General features: G+C 38.0%; 1 protein-coding gene across 1 annotated transcript; it reads left to right on the top strand.

Annotated features, from left to right (window-relative positions):
• Positions 1-4,671: 4,671 nt before the first annotated feature.
• On the top strand, positions 4,672-5,325 carry LOC105049166 (uncharacterized). The gene is made up of 4 exons (XM_010928739.2): positions 4,672-4,762; positions 4,807-5,108; positions 5,189-5,259; positions 5,307-5,325. Exons 1-4 carry the CDS (start codon positions 4,672-4,674, stop codon positions 5,323-5,325), a joined length of 483 nt encoding a protein of 160 aa, XP_010927041.2.
• The last annotated feature ends 8,068 nt before the right edge of the window (positions 5,326-13,393 follow it).

The following is a 13,393-nucleotide window of genomic DNA, read 5'->3' as shown; positions in this document are numbered from 1 at the left end:
GAAGCTTTTTAACAGAAGCCATGATGGATTCCCAACAAACTAGCTTTATACATATTATTTTAACTATGAGCATAGATGACTATCTTCTTACTTTGTTACTATCCTCTGGAGCCTAATAACCAATGTATTAAAAATCAAGCAAATAGTAACTAGTATATTAAATATCTAATGAATAGTAATCAAGAATAAATAAAATACCATCCAAGCATCCAAAAATAGACGATTAGATTTGATTAATAACAATGCATTGCATTGATTCAAGCGAAACTAGAAAGCAAGCTAATAAAGATTAAAGAGTATAAGGCAAACAGTGGAGAGGACCAAAGAAAAAAAAATAAACAAGTAAAAAAAGAAAGACGCCATTGACAGAAAAAGGGTGAAGAGATTAAAGAGAGCACCATCTCTCTCAGAGGGCCTTGAGCTTGTTGTCGACAGCTATTGAAGGTGAAGGCCCCACCCTACTCCAAGTTAAGGACCTTGATGACCCCATCCTCGGCCAGCAATATCACATAGCATTGAGACCATGGTGATTTTTTTATTTTTACTCACACCAAATCTACAACATGTCAAGCCTTGGTTAAATAGGTCTAAAAATAACGTGGTGGATCTGATTCAACAAATAATTTTTTGAAGCTACTCCCACGACCACCTTTTGAATTTTTGTCTATATTCTCATTTTTCATGAGTTGAGACCTGACGAGTGCTGAAGTCCTTGCAAGTGGATGTACCCTCTAATCCACTTGCCTTTGGCTCTTTGTTTCACTATCCTCAAGTGATTCAGACCACCAACTCTTGACCCTTCCCCCTTTAAACCCTTGCCTCAACCCCAACTGCCTCCCTCACCGCACCTTGTAGTCGCCCCATGATCTATTTGACTATTGTTATGCCTCGCTACTCCCATTGGCAATCTTTTTGGCTCTCCTAGTGCTTCGCTGCTTGTTGATGATGACCTCGATCCCAATCAGTCAAATTGCTCATTGTACAGGTCTAACTATGGGACTTTGTTGTTGAATCAGCAGCCAACATGGTGGACACAAGTTGGATGACATCCAACTTGTTAGGATTTGACATCTCGAGATTCAGCCCATATTGAGCCCACAACGAGGTTCACAGCGAAAAATGGAGTCCAACGAGATCAAGATCACCCCAAATGGAGCTCGAATGGAGGAGATACGAGCTTTTGAAGTCGGCACAAGATCCGAGGCGGCGGAGGACTCCGGCGGCAGCGCGCGGCCCAGGCGGGGCCAACACGCGGGATGCGCGACCCAGGCGTGCGGCCCAGGTGGGCGGGCAGCCCAACCGGGCGTGCGGCCCACCCCGTGCGTGGGGCCAGCACGCGCAGGCCGGCCTAGGCCCAGGCACCTTGCCTAGGCCCTGTACCCCGATCCACCATGGACCGGGCAGTCCATGGCGGACCGCGTGGACCGCGTAGGCATTTTCCATGCGTTTTTCGCGGTCCACGATACTATTTTGTGGACCGATCACGATCGGACGGCCCAGAAAGTTTTTAGTCTTAATCCGACGGTTCAAGGGCTTGATTTGGCTTGTTTAGGAGACCTAAACCTAATCTAATTAGGTTTAAATCCTTGTTTAAGGCCTTTAAAAGGCCTGTGCCTCAACAGAGAAGGGAGGTGGTCTGGTTTTTATCGTGGACGCCGTACGGAATCCGTGAGGAGAGAAATAAGAGCGCATATTGCTGAGGGAAAAGGAGCAGGAGGCTCCTGGACAGCGGACGCCGATCGTTTCAGGGGTTCAGGGGGTCTTCCAAGAGAGAGTTTTTGAGAGGAAAACTTCTAGTGAGAGAGAATTGGGTGTACAAGGGTTGAGAGTGAAGTCTTCTCTTGTAAATTTTTTTTTTCATAGTGAAGTTTGCATGTCCCATAGAGGCGAGTCCTTTTGTGGCTGATCCACGTATTTTGATTGTTTTTATTTTATTTCTTCTTTTTTCCTGTCGTATTGCATGATACTGAAAAGATCTTGAGAGGTGGTGTTCTGGCCAGACATCCACCCAATACAAGTTGGTAACATTATAGTAACAACCAAATTATATCTAAGCCGATGATGATTAATGGAGTAGCTTCAGGAATTTGCCCTTTAGAGGAATTTATGCATGTGGTTCTTTTTCCATGGCTTTCAATAGCACAAGCTAAAGCCCTCAAACTCTGAGCCAATGATCGTCTATGATCACATGGATGTCTTTCATACTTGGCTTGGTGCCTTGTTCTCATAATACCATGTTTTGCTACTATTAAAGGCTTTGTTTTAGCCCTTGTATGTTTGCTAGTGGGATTAATTGTTATATGTGGAATTAATGCTGATAATATGTGTTAACATGATCATCTTGTTTTATATCAGTTAATTACGTTGGTAGATTTTGCTATATTGAGAAGGGCTTTGATTGTTGGCAGATGATTGTATATCAGCTTGTTTGTATATATGTTGAGGCTAAAAAGTTGATTGATGGTTTTTCTGTGTGTTGGTTGCAAATCGAATTATTTGAACATCAGTTGGTACTGAGAATCTGATCGATTCTGGTTGTAAATAATCAATTATTACTGGCAGATTGCAAGTTGTTAGTTGCTGTTAATTAGTTATTGGTTGTTGTTCTTTCTTCCTGCTTGTCATTTGTTCCATACTATTTCACAAATTTATGATACACAAATTGCTATATGGATGATGGAAATGGCGGATTGGCTGGGGACAAGATCAAACTTTTCTCATCTATGGTGGATTTTTTTTTTTTTTTTTGGTCGCACCTTGTTAGTCAATATTTGGTTTTGGTAACTGTTCACAAATTCTTTGCAAGCTCATTGCTGTTTACTATATGATGGTTGTGTGATATGGCTTTGATAATTGTTAGCAGGTTGCTTGTAGCATTGCTTCCATGAATTTTTTTTTAGACGATGGATTGCATTATTGGATATGGTCTTAATTTCAAGGCTTGCTCACACCTTGATCGGTCATTACTGTTGCAACTTGGAGTGCCACATTTGTGGCAATCGTTTCAACCACTGTATATCGGCAATTGGATCAAGTCGCTGGAGAGGGAGAGGGAGAGGGAGAGGGAGATAAAGGGAAATAAATTTGTTAGAGATAAGTTGGTTAAGATATGAAAGTACGCATGTTGATTATTGTTATATAATAAAATTTTGTTTGTCAATCAAATAATATTTTATTCATAGTCAAATTCAACGAACCCCAAAAAAAGCCCAACACTCTCCTTGTAGAATATATGTGCTCGTATCTTGTTTACTAGTAGATAAAGCAAGCTCTTCCACGATCGACCGGTCATCACGATCAGTGTCCAACTTCAACGCTGTTCATGTGATTTTACGAGGGACACTGAACACGTAAAGGAGAAAAAAGTTGCATACGTTTTTTTAAGGGAAGAGAAGGGCAGTAAACCCACCTTAGATTTCATTAAGCAAATGGAATAGAAGGTGAATACAAACAAAAGAAAGACGAAAACAAAATGATCAGAAGAAAAAGAGAGAAGGATTAAACAAGAGAAGATTAACTAAATGGAGAGTTTTAAGGCAGCTGATCAAATGAAACTTGAGCAGGTCACATTGCATTAGCTGAAGCTTTTTAAAGATATGCTGTTATTTAAGATCGTGTTGTTTAAAAACAATATATATTACGCATTGTGTGAGGGCTATACAACCTGGTTTGACCGGCTGGGGGAGGTGATATCCATCCCAATCCATCCAAATAGATGGTGAGATTGAAACATACAATCTGCTGAGCTTAAGATGAGAGAAGTGCCACATATACGCTACGAAGCGGCAAGAGAGCAAGATGCATGGAGCTGTTTCTTTTTCTTTATTGGAGACGGGACAAATCGCACTCGTATTCCACTTGCTTTTGACAAGGTTATTGGCAATAAAGATCCAATCTTGACGGCTAGCCATGAGAAGGCGATGACCTTCTGAGATAGAGGGTGTTGTCCAAATTCTTCTGGCCCAACGACACATCCTTGTTCGTAGGTTCAGGAAACTGAAATAAGAGAGAACCGAGAAGGTTCCATTCATTGACAACCTACATCAATCTAATGTAATCAGGTTGTTGTGAATGACTGTAGTTTTGCAGAAAGGATGTCACGTTGGCTCGGGATATTGTTGCAGGCCTTGATGAATAGATTAAGGATGGAGGTGAAGTACGTGGAACACTTGCTAAATGGTGATGTTGGCATTTGATGCTCAAAGCAAAAGAACTGGGAAAGGAGGTTTGTAGAGTACAATTTGATCGGATCCAAGGGTCTTTCCAGAAGTAAATTTTGACGCCTTCATGAGAAATGAAGGCAGTGTTACAAAAGGAAAATGCGCCCTTTGCTTGAAGATAGAAGTGTAGGAAAAGAATGCCCGAGGCTCCAAAATCACAAGGAATACAAACGGGGAAACAATATCCTTTGAATCAAGACTGTTATCCCTAATAATATAATAGCAGCCATTCTTTTTCCTTTAAAAAAAAATTGCAGCCAATAGTCCTTTGCTTTGAACAAGTGTGTTTCATGCATTTAAAAAAAAAAAAAAATCTAGGACAGGAAAAGATAAGTTTCCAATTAATTCTGCGAGTTGCTATTACCCTAACTCTTCCTACTTATCAACGCAAAAACCTCGGGCTATTTATTTTTTGTTGTCTCCGGATTGGCGACCCGCCGATATAACAGATATGGTGCTGCGGTGCAAAGATTCGGAAAATCCAGGAGAGATTATCCGACATAAGTACCCCTCCCACTCACCCTCGCTCGCTTGGACCGCCACTGACCACTCCGGCGACGCTGAAGGCAAATCATTGTCCCCCCTCGTCTCCGGCCATCTGATCACACCATGAATCGACCAGATGATGAGAAAGAAGAAATTGAGAAGGAAGAAGATGGAAAGAAGCCGTCCGATCTCCGGACGAGGACTACCACGGGGAGGATACTGCGGCCAAGAGGTCAAGGAGCTGAGGAGAAGGACAAAAACGACAAGAAAAAGACGAGAGCAGAGCTCCATGTTGCGCTATCCAAGGATGAGATCGAGGAGGACTTCATCGTCATGACTGGCTCCAAACCACCCCGACGGCCCAAACGGAAGCATAAGAGCTCCGTCCAGAATCGTCTCAACGTGAGGTTCTTATGATTCTGTTTGCCTGGTCTTTGCAAAGTGGAGAACTGATCATGTGGTTGTTATTGATATTTTTGCAGTCACTCTCTCCTGGTTTCTTGTTGCCAGAGACCGTTTCTGCTGATCGATACAAGGTTTCTGAGTCGCGTTGGTAAAGAATTTGTCTAAGTTTGTATTGCAGTGGTGTTTGTGATGCAGGAAGATTCCTCAAGATTAATTTCTATTTGACAGGTATCTGGCGTAAGGAAAATAATAAGACTATTGGAACTTGATCTTCTATCTTGATTTTGATTTAGTATCGAGGACATATCTTCAGTATGTTTTATTTTGCTTATCTATATATATATATGGTTTGATATGTTTGTCTAATTAATAATGAAAAATGATGTAGAGTACTAGTGATCCTAGTTATGAACAGAAGGTATGTTGTTCTTGAAGCCTTGAAAGAATTCTGACAGTGGAAAAAAAATTCATGGTGCTCAAGTTCATCAAGATGTTGATTACATAGTATATGAAGGAAGTATTGCATCCTAAGTTATATATAAATAAATTCAAAGTGATATGGAAGGAAGCATTATTTCTCGTGTCTCAGTGATCAGAAGGTTGGTTGATGAAAATTCAGCAGATGATCTAATTGTCTTCCATCCTAATAGTTTTCCCCTTCGTAATATTTCAATCATGCATTAACATTTTTGCCTCACATAAAATACGCTAAGTTAGAAAACTGAAATTCTAAAGAATTTCTTTGTGACACTGATAAAGGTCTGAGGTAGGTATTATATGTTGTATGAATCATGCTGACTGTATATAACATATTGGACAAGAATCTTTAAATCTTTGTAAAACTGAGTTGTTAGCTGTGTCATTCAACCGTATGCAGTTGGGTAGCTAATTATGAAGTTCTCTTTTAAAGAGAAGGCTTGTTATGGTTTACCTCAAATAAGGCTTTATTTCTCTACCCTTGCTTCTTTGTCAGTTGCAATTAATCTAAAAACTCTATATTGTTATATCATGAATCGGTTGGATCAGATCCTTATAACTGCATCTACACTAAAAATATACCATAATCTAACCCAATCCGATTGAACTGACAATATGACTGAATATATGTTGTGTTATAAATGGGAGTGGTAGAAAGTAGAGCTAAGAACAAGAATGAAAGTATCTTTGGAAGAATGGTTGCTTTATTTGGAGCACTTCTCTCAAGCTACTTTGCCGGTGTTTATAGCCATCTTCAAAAGCTCATCTAAACATCTCTTTGTGAGAGGACAATGATAAAAATCTTCCTTTCCCATTATTTTCAATAATATACACTATTATTATTTTTAGTAATTATAAAATTTCATGTAGAGGGTGGGTCATGGAACAATAACAAGGTTGCTCCATTCTGATCTAACTGTTACAGATTCAATATATACAAACAGTCTCTCCATGTATGGGGTAAGGTTGAATTTTTTTTTAACCCGCCCCAAACCCGTAATGGCTGGAGTCCCATGGGACACCCATTTTATACAATATTTTTTCAAAACGTCATCTTAGAATACTATATGTAGGCTTCCTTTATTAGATTACAGCAAGCACAAAAATAAAGCACACATAGATTTGTACAATCACATAGAATAGAGAAGAAAAGAAAAAACGGACACAAAATTTACGTGGTTCGGTTGAAAAGCCTACGTTCACGGGCAAGACACGAGAGAAAAATTTCACTATGATGAAAAAAAGATACAATCACTCAGAACTCTCCAAACCCTAGCCGCAATTTGATTTCTCAAACCTCTCACACAAAACTGCCGAGATTGGCAGAAAGTACAATATTTATACTGATCCGCTACTACCACAGACCTCTCAAAAAATTTTATTCAGGTCACAACGCGGACTTTTCGGATCGGATCATAGTTCGAACCCATAAAAAATATCCAAAATTCAAACCACATTAACAATTAGATTTTTAGCAAAATATTTCAATGAATTTCCCTTTTTGCTTTGTCTTCCCAAGTGCAATATTTCTTAGCACTATCTTGTGATCCATCTTTCTAAACCCCAAACATGCTCTCGAAGATTTTTTTCATTTTTTCATTGCATTGTCTTCATACATCATAAATTATCAACATTCTTGCTAAAACAATTGTTTGAAACCACAAGGATGCTATGAATTAATTTGAGTTTTACTCTTGGTAGCATCTATTTTAAAATATCTCCGGCTTATTTCTTATTCTTGTAGTATTTGAGCTCGATGTTTCCTTTCTTTTTTTATTTCTCCTATTAAGTTATTCTTTACTATAAAATTTTTTGTTCTACTGTACAAAATACTAGATTATTTGGTATTGGTATTGCTAACTTTGACTTGCTGTTACAGTAGGAAGAGGACTTGAATACGCTTTTTTTTAGTTACATCTATATTTCTTCTATTATCATTCAAATTATATTGCTTGAGATGAGGTACCCAATGCTCTTACTACATACTATCCTTCAACTGATGAGAAGGCAATGATCTTTTGCTTCTTTAATCCCCATAAAAAGATACTGAAGTCGAACGTAAATTGTTTACTTCAAGTACTCTACATATCATCCATAAATTCAAGCAAATCCTATCAATGTGTCTAATCATCCTTCTTTTTCATCGTATGCTTTAAGCTTCTAGCTATATACTACTTCTCAAGTAAAATGATGTTTTACTCTAATATTTTTTTCTTCAAAGCTATTCCACATTGTCTTTTCCCCAAACTAAACAATTCAGCTCATCACGAACCTTTAGATGATTGGATTGCGTGCTGTATCTTGTCTTATAGTTTATGTTTCTTCGGTGTTGGAATATATGCACTACGTCTGCAACCAAAGAATTCAATTTATTTGACATAGGGATTATGCCCCACTTCTAAATTTAGTGGAAGGTTGCACTTTGCATTGGCTTTGTTGGACACTATTTTAGCAGATATACTGTTCTGTCGGACCATCTTTGGTAGTCACGCGTTTAGCAAAATCTTGCCATTTCCAATAGTTTCATACTTTTCTTTCTAAAATTCAAATTGTGCAAAAGTGTCAAAGGTTCTTTTCCTCTCACTTCTGAACACTATTGTCGTGGCCAATTTATTTCTCTACTAGGTTTTTGATTTTGTTATACAGACTAAAAGCTTCTAACCCTTTGTTAATTTTCATACTTTTCTTTCTAAAATTCAAATTTGTGCAGAAGTATCAAGAGGTTCTTGTCCTCTGACTTTTCCACACAAATGTAGTGGCCACTCTGTTTCTCTACTAGGTTTTTGATCTTGTTATACACACTAAAAGCTCCTAATCCTTCACGAACAAAGTATGGTCAGGTCATTCTTGTATAGTCATCAGCCAAAGGGAAAGAATTGACTGGCTGATTTACATCCTAGCTCTAGCAATGCCTTCACTCTCCATGATTTTCTTGCACTAAGTGATAATATTTCCCATAGAGGGAACCTTTAAGTGCACTTTCATATTCCTTAGTGTAAGGTACATTGCGCATCATGCTTGGTAGGAAATTTCAAGACAATGGAAGTGGAAGTGCTCGGACGTCTGATGTCGTAACAATAAGTTAAAACTTCTTTCATTGTCATAATTGAATAAGAAAATTCCTATTATTCTAAATCTTTGCTTCGAAGCTATTTGACAAGCCTAATTCTTGTCATATATGATGCAAACTTCTCCTTGAAAGAAGATCCATCTTTCATCATGTAGCCAAAACCCAATAGATTCTGCTTCAAGTTTAAAACTAAAAGAACACCATTGATGTACTTCTTTCCTTTCTTGATGGCAATGGCCATTGATCCTTTTGTTTACTCACTATTAACTGGCCATATCAAGTGATGTAGTTGATATATTCATTTTGCAAAACATACTCCTTCCCAACCGTATGATTGATATTCCAGGTATATATATACCATTTATCATTCATATATCCTTTTCAATTGGTGCAACTTGGCAAGTGTGGAACAACTATCCATTATTATTATCATCGTGATTATTATTTTAGGAATAGTAGGTCGAATATTATTTTGAAATGGAAGAATTCTTTGCATGACTAAATCTTGTATAATTCTGGCATTGTGGCTTTCCACAATGCCAACTCTGCTTCTCTGGATGACTCACCTTCTTGGATGAGCAGCTGGTTGGAATTTTCTTTTCGGCCTTTCCTCTTAAATTTCCTACATTCCAATATTCATCTCCATGTTGCTTCAATTGTTTGTCCTTTATCACTTCATTTTGATATTGTATCTTGAGCTCAGATTGAAGGAAACTTTCCATTGAGAATTCATTAACATCTAAGCAATATTCATCCATATGCTTATCGAGAGTATAACAACTTGATTACTAACAGAGTTGTTTTAACCTTTGGTTCTTCAAGGCCACTAATTCTAATCATATTTCTAATTGATATGTTTCTGCGATTCTTTGATTATTGATATTTTCTCCATGAACTCTTATTTAATTCACTGTGTTAATTGCTCTAGAAAAATAATCTATGGCATTCTTGAATTTTTGAGATTTTCAACTATTGTTAGTTTACTAGTCCATTCCTTGGCCTTGCACCTGGAAGCTGGAACTCCTCCTTTAAGGCACCTTATTCCTTCCGTGCACTTGTAGCCCCAATAATTGGTGAAAATACAGTCCACAATTGTAACACCCGGCCCATTTGGGCCCTGGACCAAGTCCAAAAGCCCAAAGCCCATACAAAAAAAAAATAATAAAATAAAACAAAAATAAAAGAAGAAAGCCGATGGGAGGAGGAAGACTCCTCACCGGAGTCTTCTTCCTCTCCTCTAGGAGTCCGAGTAGGGGTGGGAGACCTCCTCTTTAAAACTCTCCTTCCCTCGCTTAGGTATTTACAAAGAAATTTTGGAGAAATTTGAGGGATTTTTTCCATGAGAGCGCCATGGGTTTTTGATCGGGAAGAAAGGGGCTGCCGGAGCTCACCTTGGCTACTGGAATAAGGTAATCTCTTCTCTTTTTATTTTGCATTTGTTTTCCGACCACCGACGACCGGTCAATGGCCGAAAATCATGAAGAAAGGGGACAGATCCCCTGTTTTTCGAGAAATAAAAAAAAACTTTGCCGATCAAACCTCGCTGCCGGCTGGCCTTGCTCCGTTGCCGTCGACCGGACACCACCCACCTCATCGAAGCTTAGGGCACCAAGGGGGGGACCTCACGGTCTTCCTCTGTTTCGGCCCAAGGGAGGCCGCGGGAAGAAAAGGAAAAAGAAAGAAGAAGAAAGAAGAAGAAAGAAGAAAAAGAAAAGAAGAAGGAAAAGAAAAAGAAAAAGAGAAAGAGAAAAATAAAAATAAAAAAAAGAGAAAATTTTTTTTTCTCTCCTCTCTCTCTTTTCTCTCTTTCCTCTCTCCTCTCTCTACCTTTTCTCTTCATTTTCTCTCTCTAGATTCTCGCTCTAGATCTTTTTCTCTCTCTTTATGGATTTTGTCTCTCTAGAGTCATTCTTTCTCTCTTTGATTGCATCACAAATCCTAGAATAAACTTGAGATGAAAATAAGATGATCTGAGATTGCTCCGAAATTCGTGTAGTAAATCTGATCCTAGTTCGATCCTATTCGAAATTTATAATATTTGATTCATATTGAGTCACCCTGATAGGACTTCTGATGATCTCGATCATGATTGCCTCGTCTGAAGGATACAAAGATTTTCTCTCTCTATTTTCTCTCTCTAAAATTTTCTCTCTTCATGGATTTTCTCTCTCTAAAAATCTTATGGATCAATGGAGGGTCCTGACATATAGACAAATCTTAATTTTGGTTAATCCCAAGAGAGGTCCTAGATTTGTGTTATTAGGATTGATTATCGGATAATTTTCTCTATATATGATTTTTATATTTGATCAGGATCATGAAGAGATATGATTGTCTACATAAGATGTCAAGTGAAATATTTGTGTTAGAAAAATTCATAAATTAAAGAAGAACATTGATTTCTGTGCTTGGATCAGTCATCGGTAAAGATAAGAATCCCTGTACATGATCACCATTATATATATACTATTTTACTATTGGTCTTGCATTATTGGTTTTGCATCGTTGGATTTGAGATCGATGAATTTATTATATCTGAGATATTGTTATTTGATTTTGAGCATGAGTATGTTATGTCAATATATATGTATCAGAGATTGATGGCATGATTATATGGATATGACATATCTGAATTGATCATAATGCAAGTCGGAATTGATTTGATGAAATCAACACATAATGATTAAAAGAAAAGAAAGAGATATATGATATGAACTAGCCTTGTCATGTGGAACAGCCGACCAGGAGCTTATGTCTGGGACAGTCCGTCAGGAGCTTATGCCTGGGACAGTCCCTACTGGCTTACAGGTGGATTAGCCGGCCAGGAGCTCATGCCTGGGACAGTCCGCCAGGAGCTTATGCTTGGGACAGCCTCTCACGGGCTTTCATACGTGGGACAACCGGTCAAGAGCTCATCCTGGGACAGCCTTGAAAGGCTTTTATGTGGAAATTGATTCGGATGATGACTGAGGTATAGACTTGAATAGTCCAGAGCCAGAAAGAAAAGGTTAAAAATTATGTGATTATGAAAAGAGAAATGAAAGATAAGATATGAAATAATTGTTGAATAAAAGTGTTTCACCTGTTAACATATGATGATGCATCTATTTTAACAAGACAGTAAATTTATGGATATTTGCAGTATTCTGAATATTGAACATGAGATTTTATGTTTTATTGCTTATTCTTATTTTCAGATTATATTACTATATCAGTGTGATATGAAAAGTTTTACTGGGCTGTAAAGCTCACACCTTTTCATCTTTTTTTTTTCTTCTCAGAGATACAGGATGCTCATAATTGGCTATGGTATTGGATTGTGAGTGAGCAGATGTGTAGATAGAGTGTCATAATACCTAATCAGAGGATTGAAGAAATTTAATTTGTAATTATGCAAGATTTTATGAATTATTGTTGAAATAAATTGTTATGGATATTAAAGTTGTAATGATTTAATTTGACCTTGCATATTCTTTAGGACTTGCTCTAAGGAGTGTGCGGCCATCACGTATCCGATCCGGATGTTGGGTTCGGGGCGTGACAACAATGAAGAGAGATCCTTTCATCCTTATATTTATTTTATTTTTATATTCTTGTGTGTTTTTAGAAAGTAAAAAGAATCATGAATGAACGGTGTTTTATTATTCAAACGTGCATGCCGATGCATGTTTTCTTACTAGCTAGCTTGCTGCTATGTTACAAAAATGTCTTGTTGTTAGTTTACTATTGCTTGTCACCAAAAAGGCCATGGGTTTGGCTATTATTGTTCCTTTTAATTTTCATCTATTTGATTTTGTAATCTGATAGTTAGACACTGACAAATAGCTTTGGTAATCTAGTCGGCGGTACAAAGTAGTCCAAACAAAACCTAAAAATGAACATACATGGAATAAAATGCAAAAAAAAAACTAAATGAACCTAAGCAATCAAAAAGGAATAGCAGGACAGATCTGAGCAAATTCGATTGACTCGAGCTAAGTTTCGAGCTCTAAGCAAGCAAGATCCAGTTTGGTTCAGCGCGTAAGCAGGTCGAGCGGAGCAGCTCGTTTCAGGCCATTTTCTCCTTGTAAGCCATTTCGAGAATTCATTTTTGACGTCCGTTCAGGCCAACCAAATTCCTGAAGTGGATTCTTAATGAACTGATTTCATGACTTTGTAGATATATTTACAAGCAACAACGCTGCCCAATCTTTTCCTTCCTCCATATATGATTCCCTGTGCTTTTTTCTGATCTCCTCTCAACTTCCTCTCCGACTACCCCACTTCTCTCTCCACTATTCTTCGTATCCTCTCCCATCATTTTTCTTTTAACTGGTCGGAATCTCCTTTGATTCAAGTGTGGGCTAGAATGGATCAGTCATCCGTGTACTACCACAATCTGTGTACCGCACGACGACCATAATCCAAACTTTTCTTCAACATCTTCAATCTCCTCGCTCTTATCAAGATTCCGATCTTCAATCTTTTGTGCAATATATTGCAAATATCCTCTTGAAATTAACCATGTCAGAAGATAAGAGTCAAATCAGGAAGTACGAGAAAGAAATCCCTTATTAATATCACACATATAATTCGACTCTCATCGTTAGTGTGGAAAAACAGACAACCTGAAAATAATATTTTTTTTGTAAAAGTGTAAAACTTCGTCCGAAGCCCAACGTATCTCAAATCAGGGTCCTTTGTGCATGGTATTAAACCTTATAAATCTAAAGCATCCCTTAGATCTCAGGAAGTG

The sequence above is a fragment of the Elaeis guineensis genome, chromosome 2 (genome assembly GCF_000442705.2).
Source record: "Elaeis guineensis isolate ETL-2024a chromosome 2, EG11, whole genome shotgun sequence".
Lineage (NCBI taxonomy): Eukaryota > Viridiplantae > Streptophyta > Magnoliopsida > Arecales > Arecaceae > Elaeis > Elaeis guineensis.
The sequence above is the reverse complement of the archived record's forward strand: the minus strand, read 5'-3'. Positions and strand labels throughout refer to the sequence as shown.

Bases quoted from the DNA above. Each gene is read 5' to 3' on its own strand.
- LOC105049166 (XM_010928739.2), top strand. From the start codon at position 4,672: ATGGTGCTGCGGTGCAAAGATTCGGAAAATCCAGGAGAGATTATCCGA. The intron at 4,763-4,806 runs CTGACCACTCCG...TTGTCCCCCCTC, and splicing joins CTCGCTCGCTTGGACCGCCA to GTCTCCGGCCATCTGATCAC. The intron at 5,109-5,188 runs GTGAGGTTCTTA...ATATTTTTGCAG, and splicing joins CCGTCCAGAATCGTCTCAAC to TCACTCTCTCCTGGTTTCTT.